The 18,526-nt window shown below is 46.4% G+C and overlaps 1 protein-coding gene across 1 annotated transcript; it reads right to left on the minus strand.

The window, feature by feature from the left end:
- Nucleotides 1-1,195: 1,195 nt before the first annotated feature.
- Nucleotides 1,196-14,153, minus strand: AADACL3 (arylacetamide deacetylase like 3). Its single transcript, XM_010371726.2, has 4 exons — nucleotides 13,919-14,153; nucleotides 10,301-10,517; nucleotides 9,052-9,115; nucleotides 1,196-4,728 (listed from the first exon to the last, which is right to left on the minus strand). The coding sequence occupies exons 1-4, from the start codon at nucleotides 14,084-14,086 to the stop codon at nucleotides 3,954-3,956; spliced, it is 1,224 nt and encodes a 407-aa protein (XP_010370028.1). The 5' UTR covers nucleotides 14,087-14,153; the 3' UTR covers nucleotides 1,196-3,953.
- Nucleotides 14,154-18,526: the final 4,373 nt, after the last annotated feature.

Consider the following 18,526-nt stretch of genomic DNA (forward strand, 5'->3'; position numbering starts at 1 on the left):
AACATAATCATAAAAGTGCAAGGTGAAGCAGCAAGTGCAAGATGGGGAAGCTGCAGCAAGTTATCCAGGAGACTCAGCTGAGATGATTGATGAAGGCGATTACATGAAACAACAGATTTTCATTGTAGACGAAACAGCCTTCTATGGGAAGAAGATGCCATCTAGGGCTTTCATAGCTAGACAGGAGAAGTCAATGCTTGCCTTCAAAGCTTCAAAGGACAGGCTGACTCTCTTGTTAGGAGCTAATCCAGCTGGTGACTTTAAGTTGAAGCCAATGCTCATTTCCATTCCAAGAGTCCTAGGGTCCTGAAAAGTTATGCTAAATCTATCCTCCCTGTGCTCTATAAATGGAACAAAGAAGCCTGGATGCCAGCACATCTGTTTACAGCATGGTTTACCAGATATTTTAAGCCCACTGTTGAGACCTATTGCTCAAAATAAAAGATTTCTTTGAAAATATTACTGCTTATTTACAAGACACTTGATAACCCAAGAACTCTGATGGAGATGTACAAGGTTAATATTTTGTTCATGCCTGCTGACACAACATCCATTTTGCAGCCTATGGATCAAGGAGTATTCTGACTTACAAGTCTAATTATTTAAGAAATACAATTTGTAAGGCTATAGTTATCATAGGCAGTGAGTCCTCTTATGGACCTCAGCAAAGTAAATTGAAAACCTTCTGAAAAGAATTTCCGATTCCAGAAGCCATGAGGAACATTCGTGATTTATGGGAGGTGATCAAAATATCATCATTAACAGTTTGGAATAAGTTGATTCCAACCCTCATGGATGACTCTGAGGGGTTCATGACTTCAGTGGAAGATGTTAACTGCAGATGTGGTGGAAATAGCAAGAGAACTAGAATTAGGAGTGGAGCCTGAAAATATGACTGAATTGCTGCCATCTCAGGAACAGACTTGGGCAGATGAGGAGTTGCTTCCTACGGATAAGCAAAAATCGTGATTTCTTGAGATGGAATCTACTCTCGGTGAAAATGCTATGAGCACTGTTGAAATGACAACAAAAGATTTAGAATATTACATAAACTTAGTTGATAAAGTAGCATAGGGGTTTGAGAGGACCGACTCCAGTTTTGAAAGAAATTCTACTGTAGGTAAACTGCTATAGAACAGCATCACTTGCTACAGAGAAATCTTTCATGAAAGGAAGAGTCCACTGATGTGGCAAATCCACTGTTGTCTTATTTTAAGAAATTGCCACAGCCACCCCCGCCTTCAGCAACCACCACCTGCAGCATCAACATGAAGGCAAGACCATCAACCAGCAAAAAGATTATGACAATTTAGACATTCCCATGAATGTAATATACACATCTTTGGAATTTGGGAGAAATCTGGAGGACTCAGAGAAAACCCACGCAGACTTGGGCAGAATGTGCAAACGATATAGACGGTAGTAGCCTAGGCTACTGCAATCACTGAAGGCTCAGACGATTGTTAGCATTTTTAAGCCACAAGGTATTTTTAAATTAAGGTATGTACATGCTTTTTAAATACATAACACTATTGCACACTTAATAAACTAATATAGTGGAAATGTAACTTTTATATACACTAAGGAAAGAAAAAATTCATGTGACTTGCTTTATTGCTGTGGTCTGGGACTGAATCTGCAATATCCATAGGTATGCCTGTACCTACTCTGTAAGATTAATGTGAGGAACATAAGAGGTGGTAAATTTAAATGGTCCAGTACAGTGCCTAGCATGTAGCTGGCCCTGGGTGAACATTCATTCCTATCCCTTTTCCACTCAGTGAGTCTCGTGGATGGATTGCAGGAAGGATAGTGGTGATGTGGTAAAGGAGAGGAGTGGAGAATTTCATCCCAAAATCAATCATCTAGCCATTAGGTGAAAGTGCTTGATTTCGCCCATGATCTGCAGAAGGAAGCTGCCATGGGCATGAGCCCAACCAGGGGTGCTCTCAGCCTCTTAAAATGTTATACATTCCTCCCTACTGGGCACGGCCCAGCAGTGCCTCAGCAACTCCTCGCCAACCTAACTTCCCAGAAGGTCAGCTCGTGTTCCTCCACCCATCTCCAGAGGCAGGGGTGAAACAAGAAAAGCAACACTCCAGGGAGGGAGCCTCTCCCAGCCTCAACTCAGAGGCCTGTCTCAGAGGCGGCCTCACCCCTTGGACTCCAGTGCTCTTCAACAGTTGAGTGGCTACCACAGTGTGTGTTTTCAGGGATGGTTACTGTTTCTCCAACAAACAACCTGCTGGTCAACTGTGAATACAGCAAGGAGTCACCCAACAGGATTCCTCTCTGTCTCATAGTTCAACCCAAATATTCAACTGAAAGCAAGTTAAGGGCATGCACAGGGTTTTTTGTGCAATGGCCTTGACCTTGACCTGTAAAGACCACTAACTAACCAAGATCAGAGCCTCCAGAAGACCAGGTGGGGCCAGCACGGGAGCCTGACCATTCCTTTCAAATGAATTTTCATTCCTAAGGAACAGTTGGCCAACTTGCCCAGTGGTCCTTGATACCTCTTGCCACTTTCACATATCCTGCCTGAGGGTTCAATTTGGCTTCTGTAGTAGAATAAGTGTTGGAGTCCACCCAACAACCATTTACCCTTCAATTAGGGAAGTTGTCACTTACCACCCCATGTTTAGTCCAAGCACCAAGGTGAATTGACTCCACCCTCCACTCTCAAGATGGCATAGGACTTGGGAATGGTCAGTTAGATCATTCCATTCCCTTGGCTGTGGCAACTGGACACATTGCTCAGAGAGCCAACAAAGCCATTAAGTTGCAATGAGTTTTTTTTCTGGGACTGCTGAGAATGAGGCAAGTCCATGATAATGAACTTGACCCTGGGAGAAGGCAAGCATCAAGCTGATCAGTGCCACCATATGGAGAGGTGAAAGTGGCATTAACACAGAGGAGAGAAGAGCAGAGCAGAGAAGACAGGACAGCTGATGGCACTGTGTGAGTTCCTGGATCAAACCTTGCCTAATGTATGCCTAGCATGCATCGCTACCTAAGCCAATCTATTCTCTTTCTAATGGAGGCCAATTTGAGTTGGTTCTATGTCTTAAAAAAGAAATAGTTCTCACGAATACATCTTCTGTCCCTTTGGCTGTCTTGACTTTGCACTGTGGACAGGGTTATCTAGTTAGACTCAGCCTTCACGGTTCTCTAACTCAAGACCCCACTTCCCTCCCAACTTCTCTCCTCAAACTCTTAGAACATTGTTTTGGGGCTTCTGGTTGGAAGCCAGGCTTTGATTCCAGGAGCTCCAGAGCTCCCCAAGTCGGGCAGCTGCAGGCTGTCTTCATCCACCACTCGATGCCAACAACTGTGGAAGCTCTATCCATTCTATCTTAACGTTTCCAGCCCAGGCAGTCAAGACTCTGATCCCAGAGGCTGAGAAACAGCAGGAAAAGTCACTACTGTTCACAGAAGAGAAGGTGGGTGAAGCCAGTTTCTCCACCACCACCACTACCTCACAGCAGCCGAGAGCACCAGAGCTCCTGCCTCCAAGCCACATTGGGAAAGCCCCGTGAGGTTGTGCGTGATGCCCTTGTGCTATTTCAAAGTCCAGCCAAGTGGACACAAGTCACACACAGTCTGGATCAATCTGGAGAGCCTGAACTGCCCCATAGGAAGGCTGAGAACAGCTCTTACCTGCTGATTCACTCCCACAAATGGCCACTGAAGATTGTCAGCCTAGATTTTCCCAACAGAGAACAGAGACAGAGACCCCCCACTCCCACCCCCAAACCTGTCTTTTCTACCACATCCTCTGGACATCAGGAGCATGCATTGTGTGGTTCTAGAACCTGGACTAGAAAGGTGACAGCAACCTCTACCCCTTCCCTGGCCCCACTATGCACCACCTAAATCATCAACAGAGAGCCCTGTGGGAGGCTGGATGCCAGTGGAATCCACACCGCAGTACCAGCAGAGAAGAAAGATGGTCACAGCCCCTTCATGAAATGGACTAACGCATTCAGAATTCCCGTGGAGCACGGAAAGTGAAAGAAGCTCATGTCAATGGTGCTGAGCACTCCATGGAAACCATCCTTCATATGGCGCCAGGTCACGGGCACTCCCAGGTCTTCCAGCCTCTTCTTGTACAACAGCGAATCGTCCCGGAGAACATCATACTCACAGCTCACGATGCAAGTTTCCGGGAGCTGAGACACTACGTCATCTTCTGCAATCAGAGGCGAGCACATCACGTCCAGGACAACACTTACTTCCAAGTAAGCAGCTTCATTTACAGGCTCAGGGGCCATCGGTCGGTAGCCCCTCTTCTTAAATCTCTCAGGGATGTTTTCTGGGCCCAACCACTTTCTGTACTTTTCCCAGACTTTGGCAGGCAAATGGGCGCCTTTCATGATGACCTCTTGCCAGGAGGAACTGAAATCCAGGTATTGAGAAAAACAGTAGCAGCCGAAACTCCAGTTGAGCAGGGGGATGTTTTTATTCTGTTGAAAGGAAGGGGTTTGTAAATCCAGGGCTTGGAGACTGGCGTAGATCAGGATCTGAGCTCGAATCCGGGGCAGATCTGGCCTGTCCACAAGTTTTTGACAAACCACCGTGGCTATTCCCCCTCCCAAACTGTCACCACAGACCACAACCCGAGCTGGATCCACTCCGTATGCATCCAGGGACTTCAGGAAGTGGACGGTGGCCACCAAGCAGTCTCTTACTGGCACTGGAAACTTATGCTTAGGTAACTGGCGGTAACTAAAAAGGAATCAAGAAACACAGTTGATACCCAGCGCCCCAGCAGATCCAAAAATATCAGCGTCTAGCATCGTGTAGCCCAAATTAGTTCATTCACTTCCCTTTCTGAAACTTGAGCCGGTAGTTAGGTGTGAGGTTTAAATGAGACGAGACACATAAAGCCCACATACCTAGGCAGGTGCCATTCCTACTGTCTCAATGCCCTAATGGGGGACTTGTGTCACGAGACATCCACCAATTGGCCAACAGTGTAAATATCACCCACACTAACCCCATCTTCCTGAACCTATCTCATGTTGCTTCCCTGACTCACCTGCTCCTGCTTCCTGTTTTATGATTCTTGTATGAGCAACTTCAAGGCCTGCTTGGGTTTTTAATTAATCATGCCATACCTACAGATTTTGTTAGGGGGGATCTTATAGACTTAAATACAGCAGGTCAGCCAGGCCGGTGGCTCATGCCTTTAATTTCAGCACTTTAGGAGGCCGAGGTGGGCCGATCCCTTGAGTCCAAGAGTTCAAGGCCAGCCTGGGCAACATGGTGAGACCCCCCATCTCTACAAAGAATACAAAAAATTAGCTGGGCGTGGTGGTGGATGCCTGTAGTCCCAGCTACTCAGGAGGCTAAGGCAAGTGGATCGCTCGGGCCCGGGAGGTTGAGGCTACAGTGAGCTATGATCACGCCACTGCACTCTAGCCTGAGCGACAGACAGAGTGAGACTCTGTCTCAAAGAAGAAAAAAAAAAAAAAAGGCAGCCCTCAAATAATGTCATTTCGTTCAACATTGTTTCATTATATTGATGAAAGAAAGAAAAATGACTCCAGCCTAGGCTACTACTGTTTGTGTGGAGTCTACACATTCTCCTCATGTCTGTGTGGGTTTTCTCCCGGTCTTCCAGGTTCCTCCCACATCCCAAAGATGTGTATGTTACATTCATGAGCATGTCTAAATTGTCCCGGTCCAAGTGAATGTGGGTGTAGGTGTGAGTGTGCCCTGCGATAGGAGGGTGTCCTGTCCAGGGCTGGTTCCTGCCTTGTTCCCTGAGCTGCAGGGATAGAATCCAGCCCCCCATGACCCTGAATTAGAAGTAAGTGAGTTGGAAACCGAATAGATGAAGGAATATACATTATTGCAAAATGAAAATGCATAAAGCCAGCCAGGTGCAGGTGGTTCACGCCTGTAATCCCAACACTTTGGGAGGCCGAGGCAGGCGGATCACCTGAGGTCAGGAGTTCAAGACCAGCCTAACCAACATGGAGAAACCCTGTTTCTACTAAAAATACAAAATTAACCGGGCATGGTGGCACATGCCTGTAATCCCAGCTACTCAGGAAGGCTGAGGCAGAAGAATACCTTGAACCCGGGAAGTAGAGGTTGTGGTGAGCTGAGATCGCGCTGTTGCACTCCAACCCGGGCAACAAGAGTGAAACTCTGTCTCAGAAAAAAAAAAAAAAAATTTATAAAGTCAACCAAGCACAGTGGCTCACGCCTGTAATCCCAGCAATTTGGGAGGCCAAGGCAGATGGATCGCCTGAGCTCAGGAGTTCAAAACTATCCTGGGCAACATGGTGAAACCCTGCCTCTACCAAAAATACAAAAAACTAGCCAGGCGTGGTGGTGTGCATCTGTGGTCCCAGCTATTCAGGAGGCTGAGGCCCAAGAATCGCTTGAGCCCAGGAGGCGGAGGTTGCAGTGAGCCGAGATCGCACCACTGTACTCCAGCCTGGGTGACAGAGGGAGAGCCCATCTCAAAAAAAAAAAAATGCGTAAAGTCTACAATAATCATACATCTGCACAAAAATAAATGATGCAGTACAGAAGCTCTCAGTGAACCTGCCACATTTGTGAGTGCTTGGTTTTGAACTGGGAGATGGTCAGAGGTACTCCTGACAATTTTCACCTTGCAAACATTTATTCCTAGATTTAACCCACCACCGGAATGACCACCATCACTCACTGATTCACCAAGAATTGGGTAAACAATTATCTTTTTGTTTTTATCAATCTTTTAAAAATATATGTATAGCTCACGTTTATTTCAATTTTTAATATTAGCAGGTTTTGGTCTTTATTTAGAAGCTTATGGCAGGCATAGTGGCTCACGCCTGTAATCTCAGCACTTTGAGAAGCTGAGGAAGAAGGATTGCCTGACCTCAGAGGTTTGAGACCAGCCTGGGCAACATGGCAAGCCCTCATCTCTACTAAAGAAAATGATAAAATATAAAAGTAGTAAAATACATTTTTAAAAAATTTAATACATTTGCTGGTGTTTTGTGACCAGGATTATACCATCAGAGCTTAATTCTGTTTATATCAATTAGCCTAGGTTTTGTAACAGGTAAAATTGGTTTTACTCCAAGTCATAGTTCCAAGAACCTGTCGACAGTGTTGAGGACTGACTGTACCACCAGATGCCAGAGATATACAGCACTCTTCCAAATAAGCTATGCACACTCAACACCATTGCTGCCATGCCTACCTGGTATTGCTAAGAGATTCCAGAAATCCAGATTTTGTGAGAAAGTTCACTATTTTTCAATGATGGCCACAAATAAAAAAAAAAAGAAAAGAAAGAAAAGAAAAAGAAATACTCTACGGGACTAACAAATGGCTGATGCTATTTCCATTCCATACCCCCATTTCAGGCCACCTGGGAATAGGAAGTCCTGGAGAGCAATGCCCTTAACTCCAAAATCCTGTCTACCTTGGATTTAGAAAATAACTTTCTAGCGGAGACTTGCTAGCATGTTCTACTGACAATCTCTTGGTTTGGCACAACCAGAATGATAATGTGTCCAGCAACATCCCATGGTAGAAACCCTTCTGGAGCTAAGAATTGTAAAGTCAGGGAAGTCAGGGGTTTATCCAGTTCTCTTTCTCATCTCATCTCTTCATTTTGTTTTTCTTTTCTTTTCTTTTCTTTCTTTTCTCTTCTTTTTTTTTTTTTTGAGACGGAGTCTTACTCTGTCATCCAGGCTAGAGTGCAGTGGCGCCATCTCAGCTCACCATAACCTCTGCCTTCCCAGTTCAAGTGATTCTCCTGCCTCAGCCTCCTGAGTAGCTGGGACTACAGGCACATGCCACCATGCCTGGCTAATTTTTGTATTTTTAGTAGAGACAAGGTTTCACCATGTTGGCCAGGCTGGTCTTGAACTCCTGGCCTCAAGTTATCCACCCGCCTTCGCCTCCCAAAGTGCTGGGATTACAAGCATGAACCACTGTGCCCGGCTTCATCTCTTCATTTTCTACTCTCCTCAGGTAGCTGTGCCATAAGAAAGTTGGCATGTGTATCCCCACTGAGACGCAGAGAACTGGTATTTCTTTAGAGCGTGTACCTTTACATGAAACTACAGGGAAACTTAACCAGGAGGAACCACGTGTGTGATGCTGCGTCAGGCAGCAGGACAGGGGACCCAATGCCCACCACGCCCTCTTTGAGGCTCCAGGCTGGGTGGTGACTGTCAGAGATCCGTTAGGAGAGACAATGGGTTTGGTTTTTTTTTTTTGTTTTTCTTGCTTTCTTCAGTGGGTCTCTGCCAGAGGGACCTCCCTTTTGGGAGCACTTGGAAGTGGATGTGGCAGCATTTCGGGTTGTTTGAGTAATGGTACAGGGTACCACAGGCATTTAGCAGAGGGAGGCGCAGGGCTCTTTTACTCAAAGAAGAGCTATGTCGCCCAGGTGTTCGTGCAGTGAAACTCTGCACCTGATCTGCTTAAAAAAGACCACCTCCTACCCAGCTTCCAAACGCACAAAACGCCTCTGTTTAAACAAACCCAAGGCCCACATGCACAGAGGAAGGGGTTCCCCATTCTCTGTCTCTCCATCTGTCTTCACCTCCCCTTATTTTTCTCTCACTCTCTTTTTCTTGTTTTGTTTTGTTTAAGACAGGGTCTTGTTCTGTCACCCAGGCTGAGAGTAGTGGTGCAATCACAGCTCACTGCAACCTCCCAGGCTCAGGTTCTTCTTCCACCTCGGCCTCCCAAGTAGCTGGGACTACAGGCATATACCACCACATCTGGCTAATTTTTGTATTTTTTGTAAAAATGGGATCTCACTATGTTGCCCAGGTTGGTCTGAACTCCTGGGCTCAAGGATTCTACCCGCCGTGGCCTCCCAAAGTGTTGGGATTACAGGCGTGAGCCACCGCACCCAGCTGCCTTCTCTTTCTCTCTTCACTGGCTTCTCCCAGCCCATCCTCACCTCTGGGCTTCCTCCAGCACCAATCTGCTCCCACCCCCCACCCCCATTTCTTCTTCCCACCCCATCTCTCCACATCAGAGCCTTGCTCCCTGCTGGCTCCCTGGAATCTCCCCTTTACTCACCCAACTGCCAGAACCACAGAGTCACTCTCCTTGCACAAACGAGAGCATATGCCATGGTGGGTTTCTAGAAAATAAATGGTTTTTAACATTCACTAGGAAGGCTTCCTTTGCCAGCCATTGTTGCTGTCTTCTTCTTATAGACATAGCCCTTGGGCCAACAGTGACTAGGTTTTCCTCTACTCCAGCAAAGCTCCGGTCAATCTTCTCACTGATTCTCCTTTGTGGTACTGCCTGAACAACTTTCTCTAAGATGCCCACCCTCTGATCCATCCTACAAGTCATTAAAAATATCTGCAAAGCTGTTTGACTATAAAGTGCGGAGGTTTAGGGTGTGAGCTCTGGATTCAGACAGACTGGAGTTCAAATCTCATCTTTGCCTCCTTCTAGTTTGAGATGACATAGTGCCTAGCACGCCTCTTAACCTCCTGAGGCTTGATTTCCTCATCTGTGAACCGGGGTAATGATAATACCTAACTCATAGAGTGCTGGAGTTAGAATGAGATCATCCACATATAGGGTTCTCACAGTGCCTGCGTGTAATTAGTAATATTAATAAATATTGCTTAATAAATATTAGCTGTTACTATCATTCTCATACAGACAAAACCAACATCACCATTGCATTAAATCCTGTATTCTCAAAGGCTGCCATACTGGGACCCTGGCATTCCACAGGTTAGAAAGCATATAAAGATGTTTCCCCTCCCCCAATTCCCTGGGAGTAATAATTAAGATAGTAAACTTGTCTCAATAGTGACTTTTTCCTCTCGTTGATTTTTCTCAAATCTTCCTATTTGTCTGTACCAGAATTTGTCTTAGCAACACCTGATGTGAAACAAAATGCTGTGTTTTAATTCTTTTCATTTAAAATATCCTTATTTCCAACTAAATAGAGGTGGTGATTATAAGTAAAGTAGTGATATATACATGTATATATTTATATGTATATACATATGTACATATATAAATGCAAGTAAGGGTACATTTCAGTATCTTTGCCTTACAGTATCCTTCCTTATATTACAGTATTATTACATTTAACTAAGGATTACATTTAGGTAAATAAGGAGATACATAAGAGGGCAATATACTCCATATTTTTGCCCCCTCAATGATCTGTAGACCATGAATTGCCCTGGTGTTCCCTGGTAATAATAGCAGACTTTAAGCCCCAGGAAGATGCCCATTCTTTCAAGTCATGTTAAGGCGTGCTACCACCCTTTGGGAGGTCTGAGAAAAGGGTTCTTACTCAAGCTCCCCATGGCGCCCCCGCCACCGTGGTAGTACACGATGCCAGGCTTCAGGGTGCAGGTGGATGCCTTGGGCTGATACAGCTTCACAGGGATTGTCCCAAAGCGGAAATCTGTGACCACAACATCAGGGTCGTACTTTAGCGGCGGCAGATCGTGCACGAAACGGATAAATTGGGGCGTAGAACAGATTCTGAGCTTCTCAAAAATCATCCCCTGTTGGAGAGAGAAGAAGAAATCTGTCGAGATGGGTTTCTTCACAGGCCATCTGGAGTCTGGCCTTCCAAACCTACCCTCCACAGGTGACGAAAGGAGTTTTTGGAAACTGCAGTCAGATTGGACCACAGCCCTGCTCAAGCCCTCAGTACCCTCAGGACACCCGCAGGAAAACCCACTCTCATGCAGGCCCAGGTGACCACAGCACCAGCCAGCTCCTCTCAACCCACTCTCCTGACACCTTCCACTGCAGCCACTACAAGCCAGACTTCTGGGCACCCCCGATGGCCCCTGTACTTGCAACACCCACCTCCACCACAAGGCCCTGCTCCACCTCAGCCTGGGCACGACCTCTGTTTCCAGGAAGGCCTTCCTGTGCCATCCCAGCCAATCTGGCCACCCCAAGCCTGTGTAGCTAACTATAGTGTGGGTACATCTTTTAAAAACAGGAAGGGGGAGTTCATATCTTTTGAAAATGCCTACTGAACAATTTTAGGATAAAATAATATGATGTCCAAGATTGGCTTCTTCAATAAATGAAAATGAGGGAAAAGTTAGGGACATTTAGGGACACAAGGAAGGGAGATGGACCAGGAGTCAGTGATGGTGACACTGGAGAGTGGGCACCCTGTTCCCCTTTGGTATATGTCAAGGTTTCATAAAAAGTTGAAAATACAGCCAGGCACAGTGGCTGATGCCTGTAATCCCAGCACTTTGGGAGGCCAAGGCTGGTGGATCACTAGAGGTCAGGAATTCAAGGCCAGCCTGGCCAACATGGTGAAACCCCGTCTCTACTAAAAATACAAAAATTAGCCAGGTGTGGTGGTGGACTCCTGAATTTCCAGCTACTTGGGAGGCTGAGGGGGAAGAATCTCTTGAACCCGAGAGGAAGAGGTTGCAATAAGCTAAGATCATGCCATTGCACTCCAGCCTGGGCAATGAGAGTGAAACTCCAGCTCAAAAAAAAAGTTAAAAATACGTAAATAAAGAGGGCTCTCCCTCTGGGTACCCTTTCCAGTGTTTCCTAATCCTTGTCTGTGCCACAGCAATTTTGACCACGGGTAAAAGACTGCAGACCTCATGTGAGAACTTTTGTTTTGTTTGGTTTGGTTTGGTTTGGTTTTTCTGGAGAGACAGAGGCCTCACTGTGTCGCCCAGGCTGGTCTCAAACTCCTGGACTCAAACGATCCTCCCACCTCAGCCTCCCAAAGTGCTGGGATTACAGGTGTGAGCCACTACACCCAGCCCAGAACATTTTTAAATACATAAAATAAATACATGGGATTATAAAGAAAAGCAGTTTTATTTAAATATACTTATCAAAATATAAAAATGTATGACATAATAACATAGGTGCTTCCTTACTAGCACATAGAGTAATAAGATCTAACTGCTGCCTGACACTACCCTAGTTTCAAAGAAATGAGGAGAATACATGAGTTTTCACAATATCTAATAGGCTATGCAAATATGTCTGACTCCTCTTTGGTGACAAAGTCGAGGTCTGGCTTTCAGGGCTGTGGTTTGTTGCCTTCATTCCTCATAGAAAGAATTTCAATTGGAAGTTAGTTGTGAAAATGGGGTAATTTTGACCCCATCCAAATCCATGACCCCCTTGTGTTCTGTGACCGCAGAGGCTCAAGGAGCCCAAGGAGAGAAGCCCTGCTCGACTCCCCTGATGGGTTTTGCTGTCCTCTTTGCATTCTCCACTTGGGGAAGCTGTTTATCTGTAGCTTGTTCACTTGTGGGTTTGGTCCTTTATGGACCACTTCCCCGCCCCCCACCGCCTGGACCCTACAAACTCCCTCAAGGCAGACCTGTGGGAACTTTATCTCTCTCGCCTGTCATTGGCCCTAGGGCCCAGAACTGGAGCAGGACACACAGCAGTTGCATGACACATCTTTGGGTAAAAAATAAATGAATCAAGGGCCGGGCGCGGTGGCTCAAGCCTGTAATCCCAGCACTTTGGGAGGCCGAGACGGGCGGCTCATGAGGTCAGGAGATCAAGACCATCCTGGCTAACACAGTGAAACCCGTCTCTACTAAAAAATACAAAAAACTAGCCGGGCGAGGTGGCGGGCGCCTGTAGTCCCAGCTACTCGGGAGGCTGAGGCAGGAGAATGGCGTAAACCCGGGAGGCAGAGCTTGCAGTGAGCTGAGATCCGGCCACTGCACTCCAGCCTGGGCGACAGTGCGAGACTCCGTCTCAAAAAAAAAAAAAAAAAAACAAAAACAAAAAATAAAATAAAATAAAAAATAAATGAATCAAGAAAGAGTAACAATGGCTACTATTTAGAGAGGGCTCCCTCTGTGCCAGGCATTATAATAAGCCCTCTGGAGAGGGTTATTCATGGAGTCCCCACAAAATGCTGTGAAGCAGGGGCAATTTTCCCTACTTTGTAAAGAAGGAAATCGAGTCACTGTGTTTGGGAGCCTGGACTATAGAATCTGAGAGTCCAGGGCAGGAAAACCTAGGACCTTATCACTGCATCTTATAAAAGCGGACTCTGGCGATCAGAAGACTTGAGTTCCCGGGACCTTCTCTTTTAGATAATAGCTACATTCTTTTGAATAGCATAGAAGTTATTTTGAATAACGTAGAAGAAACACCTAGGGTGTCTCTTCTGAAGAGACGCTGGCAATTGCTTTTTGTTATGTAAGAAACTTACAAAAAACATTTTGTGTATTCAATTTCTGTCAAAGTACAAGAAATCCATACTGGCAAAACCTACACAGTTCCATTTACAGGTATTTGAACAAATTACACCAGATATTACCTAGGCAGCTTCCTAGCTCTCAAAAGCAACAACATATTTTTTAAGTCATATTCTGTAGTTTTGCTCACCGACACTAATTTACTCATCTGCTACCTGTTTACTTTGTGGCTTGCTGACTCTAGCTAGCAGGCAGATAGCAATGGGGGCCCAGAGACTCAGGAAAATTCATTCGTATCTTCACAACTTCAGAGAGTGGTGAGTGCTGTGAATAATATGGATGCATTTATGGACACATGAACTGTACACTTAACAATGGGAAAGGTGGTAAATTTTATATGCATGTTTTACCTCAATTTAAAAAATAAAAGAAACCAACAACAAAAAAGAAAGTCAGATGGGAGACACACAGGTGGATAGAACCAGACTGGTTTTCTCCTTCTGTTAACTGAGAAAGCAGATCATTCTTCGAATTTTGTGGATATTAGCCAGGGCCAGCTTCAGAAATACCCAAAGAGGCTGAGAACCACCTAATAGAGATTATGCAGGTTTCAGAAGGTGCAATCCCCCGTCACTGTGGGCCCCATGATACCGGTGTTCATTCAGCTAGAAGCTTCTGGTGTGTGATTTTTCCTGTTCCCTTCCTTAATGCTCAGCTGGAGGGGACAGATAAAACACAAAACTCACCCATGTCACCAGCAGCTGGGAGATGCAATGAAGGACTCTCAGTTTCACAGGGTGGCCAACTGCTGCCGGGATGTGCACAACGAAAAACTGGCTGCAAATGACCCACAGAGTGACCCCTAGTGAGAACACACAGGCTGCTGCGAGGAAGATCAGGGCCAGGACCCACATGCTGCTTCCAGCTCAGAGCGGGCTGAGAGGAAGCTGTGCGCAGTGTAAACCATTTAGGACACGGTTCGGAGCCGCAGATCTCTTCCATTTATAAGTCACACCTGCCCTTCCCCACCTCCCTCCGTCCCACAAACCCTGACCCAGCCCAGGTGAGTCACAGACTCAGGTGAGGATGTGGTTCTAGGACAGGGCCCATGCAGAGGAGAAAGTGGCCCATCCAGCCTGATCCAGCCACAAAAGAAAGTTCTAGAGTCTCAGCTTACAATCTGGCACTGCTAACTAGAAACAGTCTTGGGTAAGCCATCAAGTCACAATGGACATCACAAACACAATTCCTCCCACCGGTCCTTAGACCTCATCCCCCCACTCCCTGATTCAACTCCAGCTTATCATCCATCCATCAGCCTGTGGAGGAGGTCCCAGAGCTGTTGTACAGCAAGCCATTCTCTGTATGCCATTCTTCCCCTAGACCTTGGCCAGGCTTGCTGGTCTCTGCTCAAATGTTGTCTTCTCAGTGAGGGCATCCCTGGTGATCTTATTTAAATTAACTCCCGCCAGCATGACTACATCCACCTTCCCCATCCCCCACCTTCCCCATCCCCCACCTTCCCCATCCCCCATCTTCCCCATCCCCCACCTTCCTCATCCCCCCACTGCTTGGTTTTTCCCTGTGACCTTTATCATCACCTGCCTCACTTGTCTGCTTATTGTCTGGGAAGACAGGGATTTTCTTTTTGTGCCATTTTATCACCAGAGGCTGGATCAGGGCTTGGTACTTTGTAGGTGCTCAGCAAATGCCTATGGAGTGAGGGAATGAATAGACAGGCTTTGTCCTCTTTCTTGCAAATCCAGGAAACTGTGCTTGCTTGCCTTTCCAGGGCAGGTCAAATGCTGATGTCACCATTGGAAATCTTCCCCTAACAACCAAGTCCCACATCTGCAGTAACAATAGCAATATCTGCTGTGTCTCCCACCTCCCTGCTTGAGTGAGAGAGCAGTGGTTCTCAGACAGGGGAGATTTTACCTCCCAGAAGATATGGGAATATCTGGAAACATTTTTGTTGTCCCCACTCAGGAAGGGGCAGAGGGCTGGTGCTGGAGTGCCATAGACAAGAGGCCAGGGATATTGCCAAACATCCTGCAATGCACAAAGACTTACGCAGTGCAACAAGCTGATAGTAAGGTGGTTGAGAAACCCTGCATTTGCAACACTTGGATTTAAATCCTGGCTCTGCCAAATGCCAGCATGCTGATCATGAACAAGTTATGTGCACTCAGCCTCAGTTTCCAAGTCCGCCAAATGGGTATAATAATAGTACTTCCCACTCCATAGGACTGTTGGCTGCCTCAAGAACACCAGCCTGTGTCAAGCACTAGTATGAGTCTGGCACGTGGGAAGACTTAATTAGATGTCAGGAAGCCGGCCTGAAGCTTTCTTTCTTTTCTTTCTTTTCTTTCTTTCTTTCTTTCCTTCCTTCCTTCCTTCCTTCCTTCCTTCCTTCCTTCCTTCCTTCCTTCCTTCCTTCCTTCCTTCCTTCCTTTTTTTTTCTTTTTTAGAGATGGGGTCTCGTGCTGTCACCCAGGCTGGAATGCAGTGGTGCAATCTTGGCTCACTGCAGCCTCCATCTCCCAGGCTCAAGTAATCCTCCCACCTCAGCCTCTGGAGTAGCTGGGACTACAGGCATGCACCACCATACATGCCCATCTAATTTTTATCATTTTTTCTTATTTGTGTGTGTGTGTGTGTGTGTGTGTGTGTGTGTGTGTGTGTGTGAGACTGAGTCTCGCTCTGTCACCCAGCTTGGAGTGCAGTGGCACAATCTCGGCTCACTGCAACCTCTGCCTCCTGGGTTCAAGCAATTCTCCTGCCTCAGCCTCCCAAGTAGCTAGGACTACAGGCGTGTGACACCACGCTGGCTAATTTTTTGTGTTTTTAGTAGAGATGGGTTTTCACCATGTTGGCCAGGATGGTCACGAACTCCTGACCTCAGGCGATCCACCCGCTTTGGCCTCCCAAAGTGCTAGGTGTCACACTCGTCCATTTGAAGAGACCACCAAACAGGTTTTGTGTGAGCAACAAGGCTATTTATTTCACCTGGGTGCAGGTGGGCTGAGTCTGAAAAGAGAGTCAGCGAAGGGAGATGGGGTGGGGCTGTTTTATAGGATTTGGGTGGGTAGTGGAAAATTACAGTCAAAGGGGGTTTTTCTCTTATGGGCAGGGGCAGGGGTCACAAGGTGCTCAGTGGGGGAGCTTCTGAGCCAGGAGAAGGAATTTCACAAGGTTAATCACTCAGTTAAGGTGGAGCAGGAACAAATCACAATGGTGGAATATCATCAGTTAAGGCAGGAACCGGCCATTTTCACTTCTTTTGTGATTGTTCAGTTGCTTTAGGCCATCTAGACGTATAGGTGCGGGCTTGGGCTCGGAGGCCTGACACTGGGATTACAAGCATGGGCCACTGTGCCTGGCCTATATTTTTAATAGAGATGTGTTTTCATCATGTTGCCCAGGCTAGTCTTGAACTCCTGGACCCAAGTGATCTGCCCACCTCAATCTCCCAAAGTGCTAGGATGACAGGCGTGAGCCACCCTGCCTGGCCAGGACTGAGCATTTCTATGTGTTCTTCAAACTCCCTCATTTTTCTCATCTGCACACAGAAAGACAATGTTCTATCCCCTAAGGCATCTAGGTGGGACCAAGTAATGCATTCTGTCCACTGGAATGTGAATGAGAACACTGTGGCCATTCCCTGGCTATATACCATGTCCATGTGATCCCCCAATGGCTGGCCACAGAGTCTCCACAGAATCTTCTGTGCTCCCTTGCTCCAGAGTACACGACAAGGACTTCAGAGGGTTGAGCCCCACAATGGCAGAGCTCAGATCCTTGTATTAGATATGAATTCTAAATTTCTCTTCAAAGAATCATATGTCAGTATGTTCAGTTCTTTACCTTCTACTTTTAAACTTAACTTCCTCATAAAGCAAACTTTTTCGATCACCTGCTCCACCATGACTCATTCGAATTACCTTCTCTGCCCTAACTCATTCCGATAACCTCCTCCACCCTGACTAATTCCGATTACCTGCTCTGCCCTGACTGATTCCGATTACCTGCTCCCCCTTGAATCATTCTGATTACCTGCTCCATGCTGACTCATTCATTTTTCCCACCAAACCACTCACCCTGTCACTCTCTTTAAATTAGCCAATCAGAACTAGTTAGCCTGTGTGGTCTAACCCTAGCCAATAGGGCGATGACACAACAGCAGGGGCCACGTGAGTCAGGGATAAGAACCTCTTCCCCTCCCTTGTCCAAGTGTGCACTCACCATTGTTCCATTTGTAAGGGCGCATCCTTCTATACAAGTAAATCACCTTGCTGAGAAGAAAACATTTGTATTTTAGTGCTATTTCTTTTGTAGCACCAAAACTTTACGTATAACAATTTTGGGGCTCGTCCGGGATTACATTCCCCTCCAGGAGCGGTCTCTGGTTCTCTCTCAGGAGGAGGTGCACCCTGCCCCCTTGTGACGGCCTCAGGAGTGAGAAATCAGGACCCACCCAGTGTGAGAAATAACCCGAGCTCAGTAATATGGAAAGAAACCGGCCAGCAACCTGGGGTAAAGGATCCTCCATAACGGCCAAGCAAGTCTGTGCATGGACCGAGCAAAAGACACCACAGGAGCTGGTAAAGTATTTCCTTGTTGGTGGGCACCAAGGTAAGAAAGCCACAGGGGGGCAGTGAAGTACTCCTTGGTTGGGGTGGTTTAGAGGTTAAAAAGAGGTGAGACATCCCCATTAGTGGGGATTGAACCTCACACAAACCTCCAGTAGTAGAAAAGGCAAGAAATTTCCAATAGGGGAAATTGAGCCTCACCCCAAAAGGCAAGAAATTTCCAGTAAGGGAAATTGAACCTTACCCCAAAACCATCAAGATGGGAAATACCCTAAGCAAGACAAGGAGCAAGATGGATAAAGATGGTAGCAAAGATATCCCCACCAGATAGCCCCCTAGGTCTCATGCTAAAATACTGGAAGGATAATGGAAGGACTAAACATAGGAAAAAGCAAAAAAATGATAAAATGTTGCTATTTGATTTGGACTCAGGGACCCATCCTCAAACCCTCAATCTTCTGGCCAAAATTTGGGTCGAATGAGGATGTAACATGTCAGTTTCTAATCCAAAATGTTAATTATAAAAGTCCAGTGTCTCAAGAAGAACTAGGCTATGCTCTTTGCTGGAGGCAAGGGCTTGCCCTCCTTTTTCCCTTAGAAACAAATAGGGAAGAACCCAATCTGGCACTCAAAGTGAAAAGTCAGAGGAGCCAGCTCTCACACCTAAAGATTCCAGTGTGTGGGATCCCCTAAACTATCTTCCCCTGCTCAGTATCCCCAACCCTTCCCCTCAGGCAGCCACTGCCGCCTCATATCCCATTC

This window comes from Rhinopithecus roxellana, chromosome 12, assembly GCF_007565055.1.
Source record: "Rhinopithecus roxellana isolate Shanxi Qingling chromosome 12, ASM756505v1, whole genome shotgun sequence".
Taxonomy (NCBI): Eukaryota; Metazoa; Chordata; class Mammalia; order Primates; family Cercopithecidae; genus Rhinopithecus; species Rhinopithecus roxellana.

Excerpts from the sequence above, each read along its gene's own strand:
- AADACL3 (XM_010371726.2), bottom strand. The coding sequence starts at position 14,086 with ATGTGGGTCCTGGCCCTGATCTTCCTCGCAGCAGCCTGTGTGTTCTCA. Across the intron at positions 9,116-10,300 it reads GGGCGCCATGGGGAGCTTGA|AAACCCACCATGGCATATGC; the intron begins GTAAGAACCCTT and ends TTTATTTTCTAG. Across the intron at positions 4,729-9,051 it reads TCTGTGGTTCTGGCAGTTGG|TTACCGCCAGTTACCTAAGC; the intron begins GTGAGTAAAGGG and ends ATTCCTTTTTAG.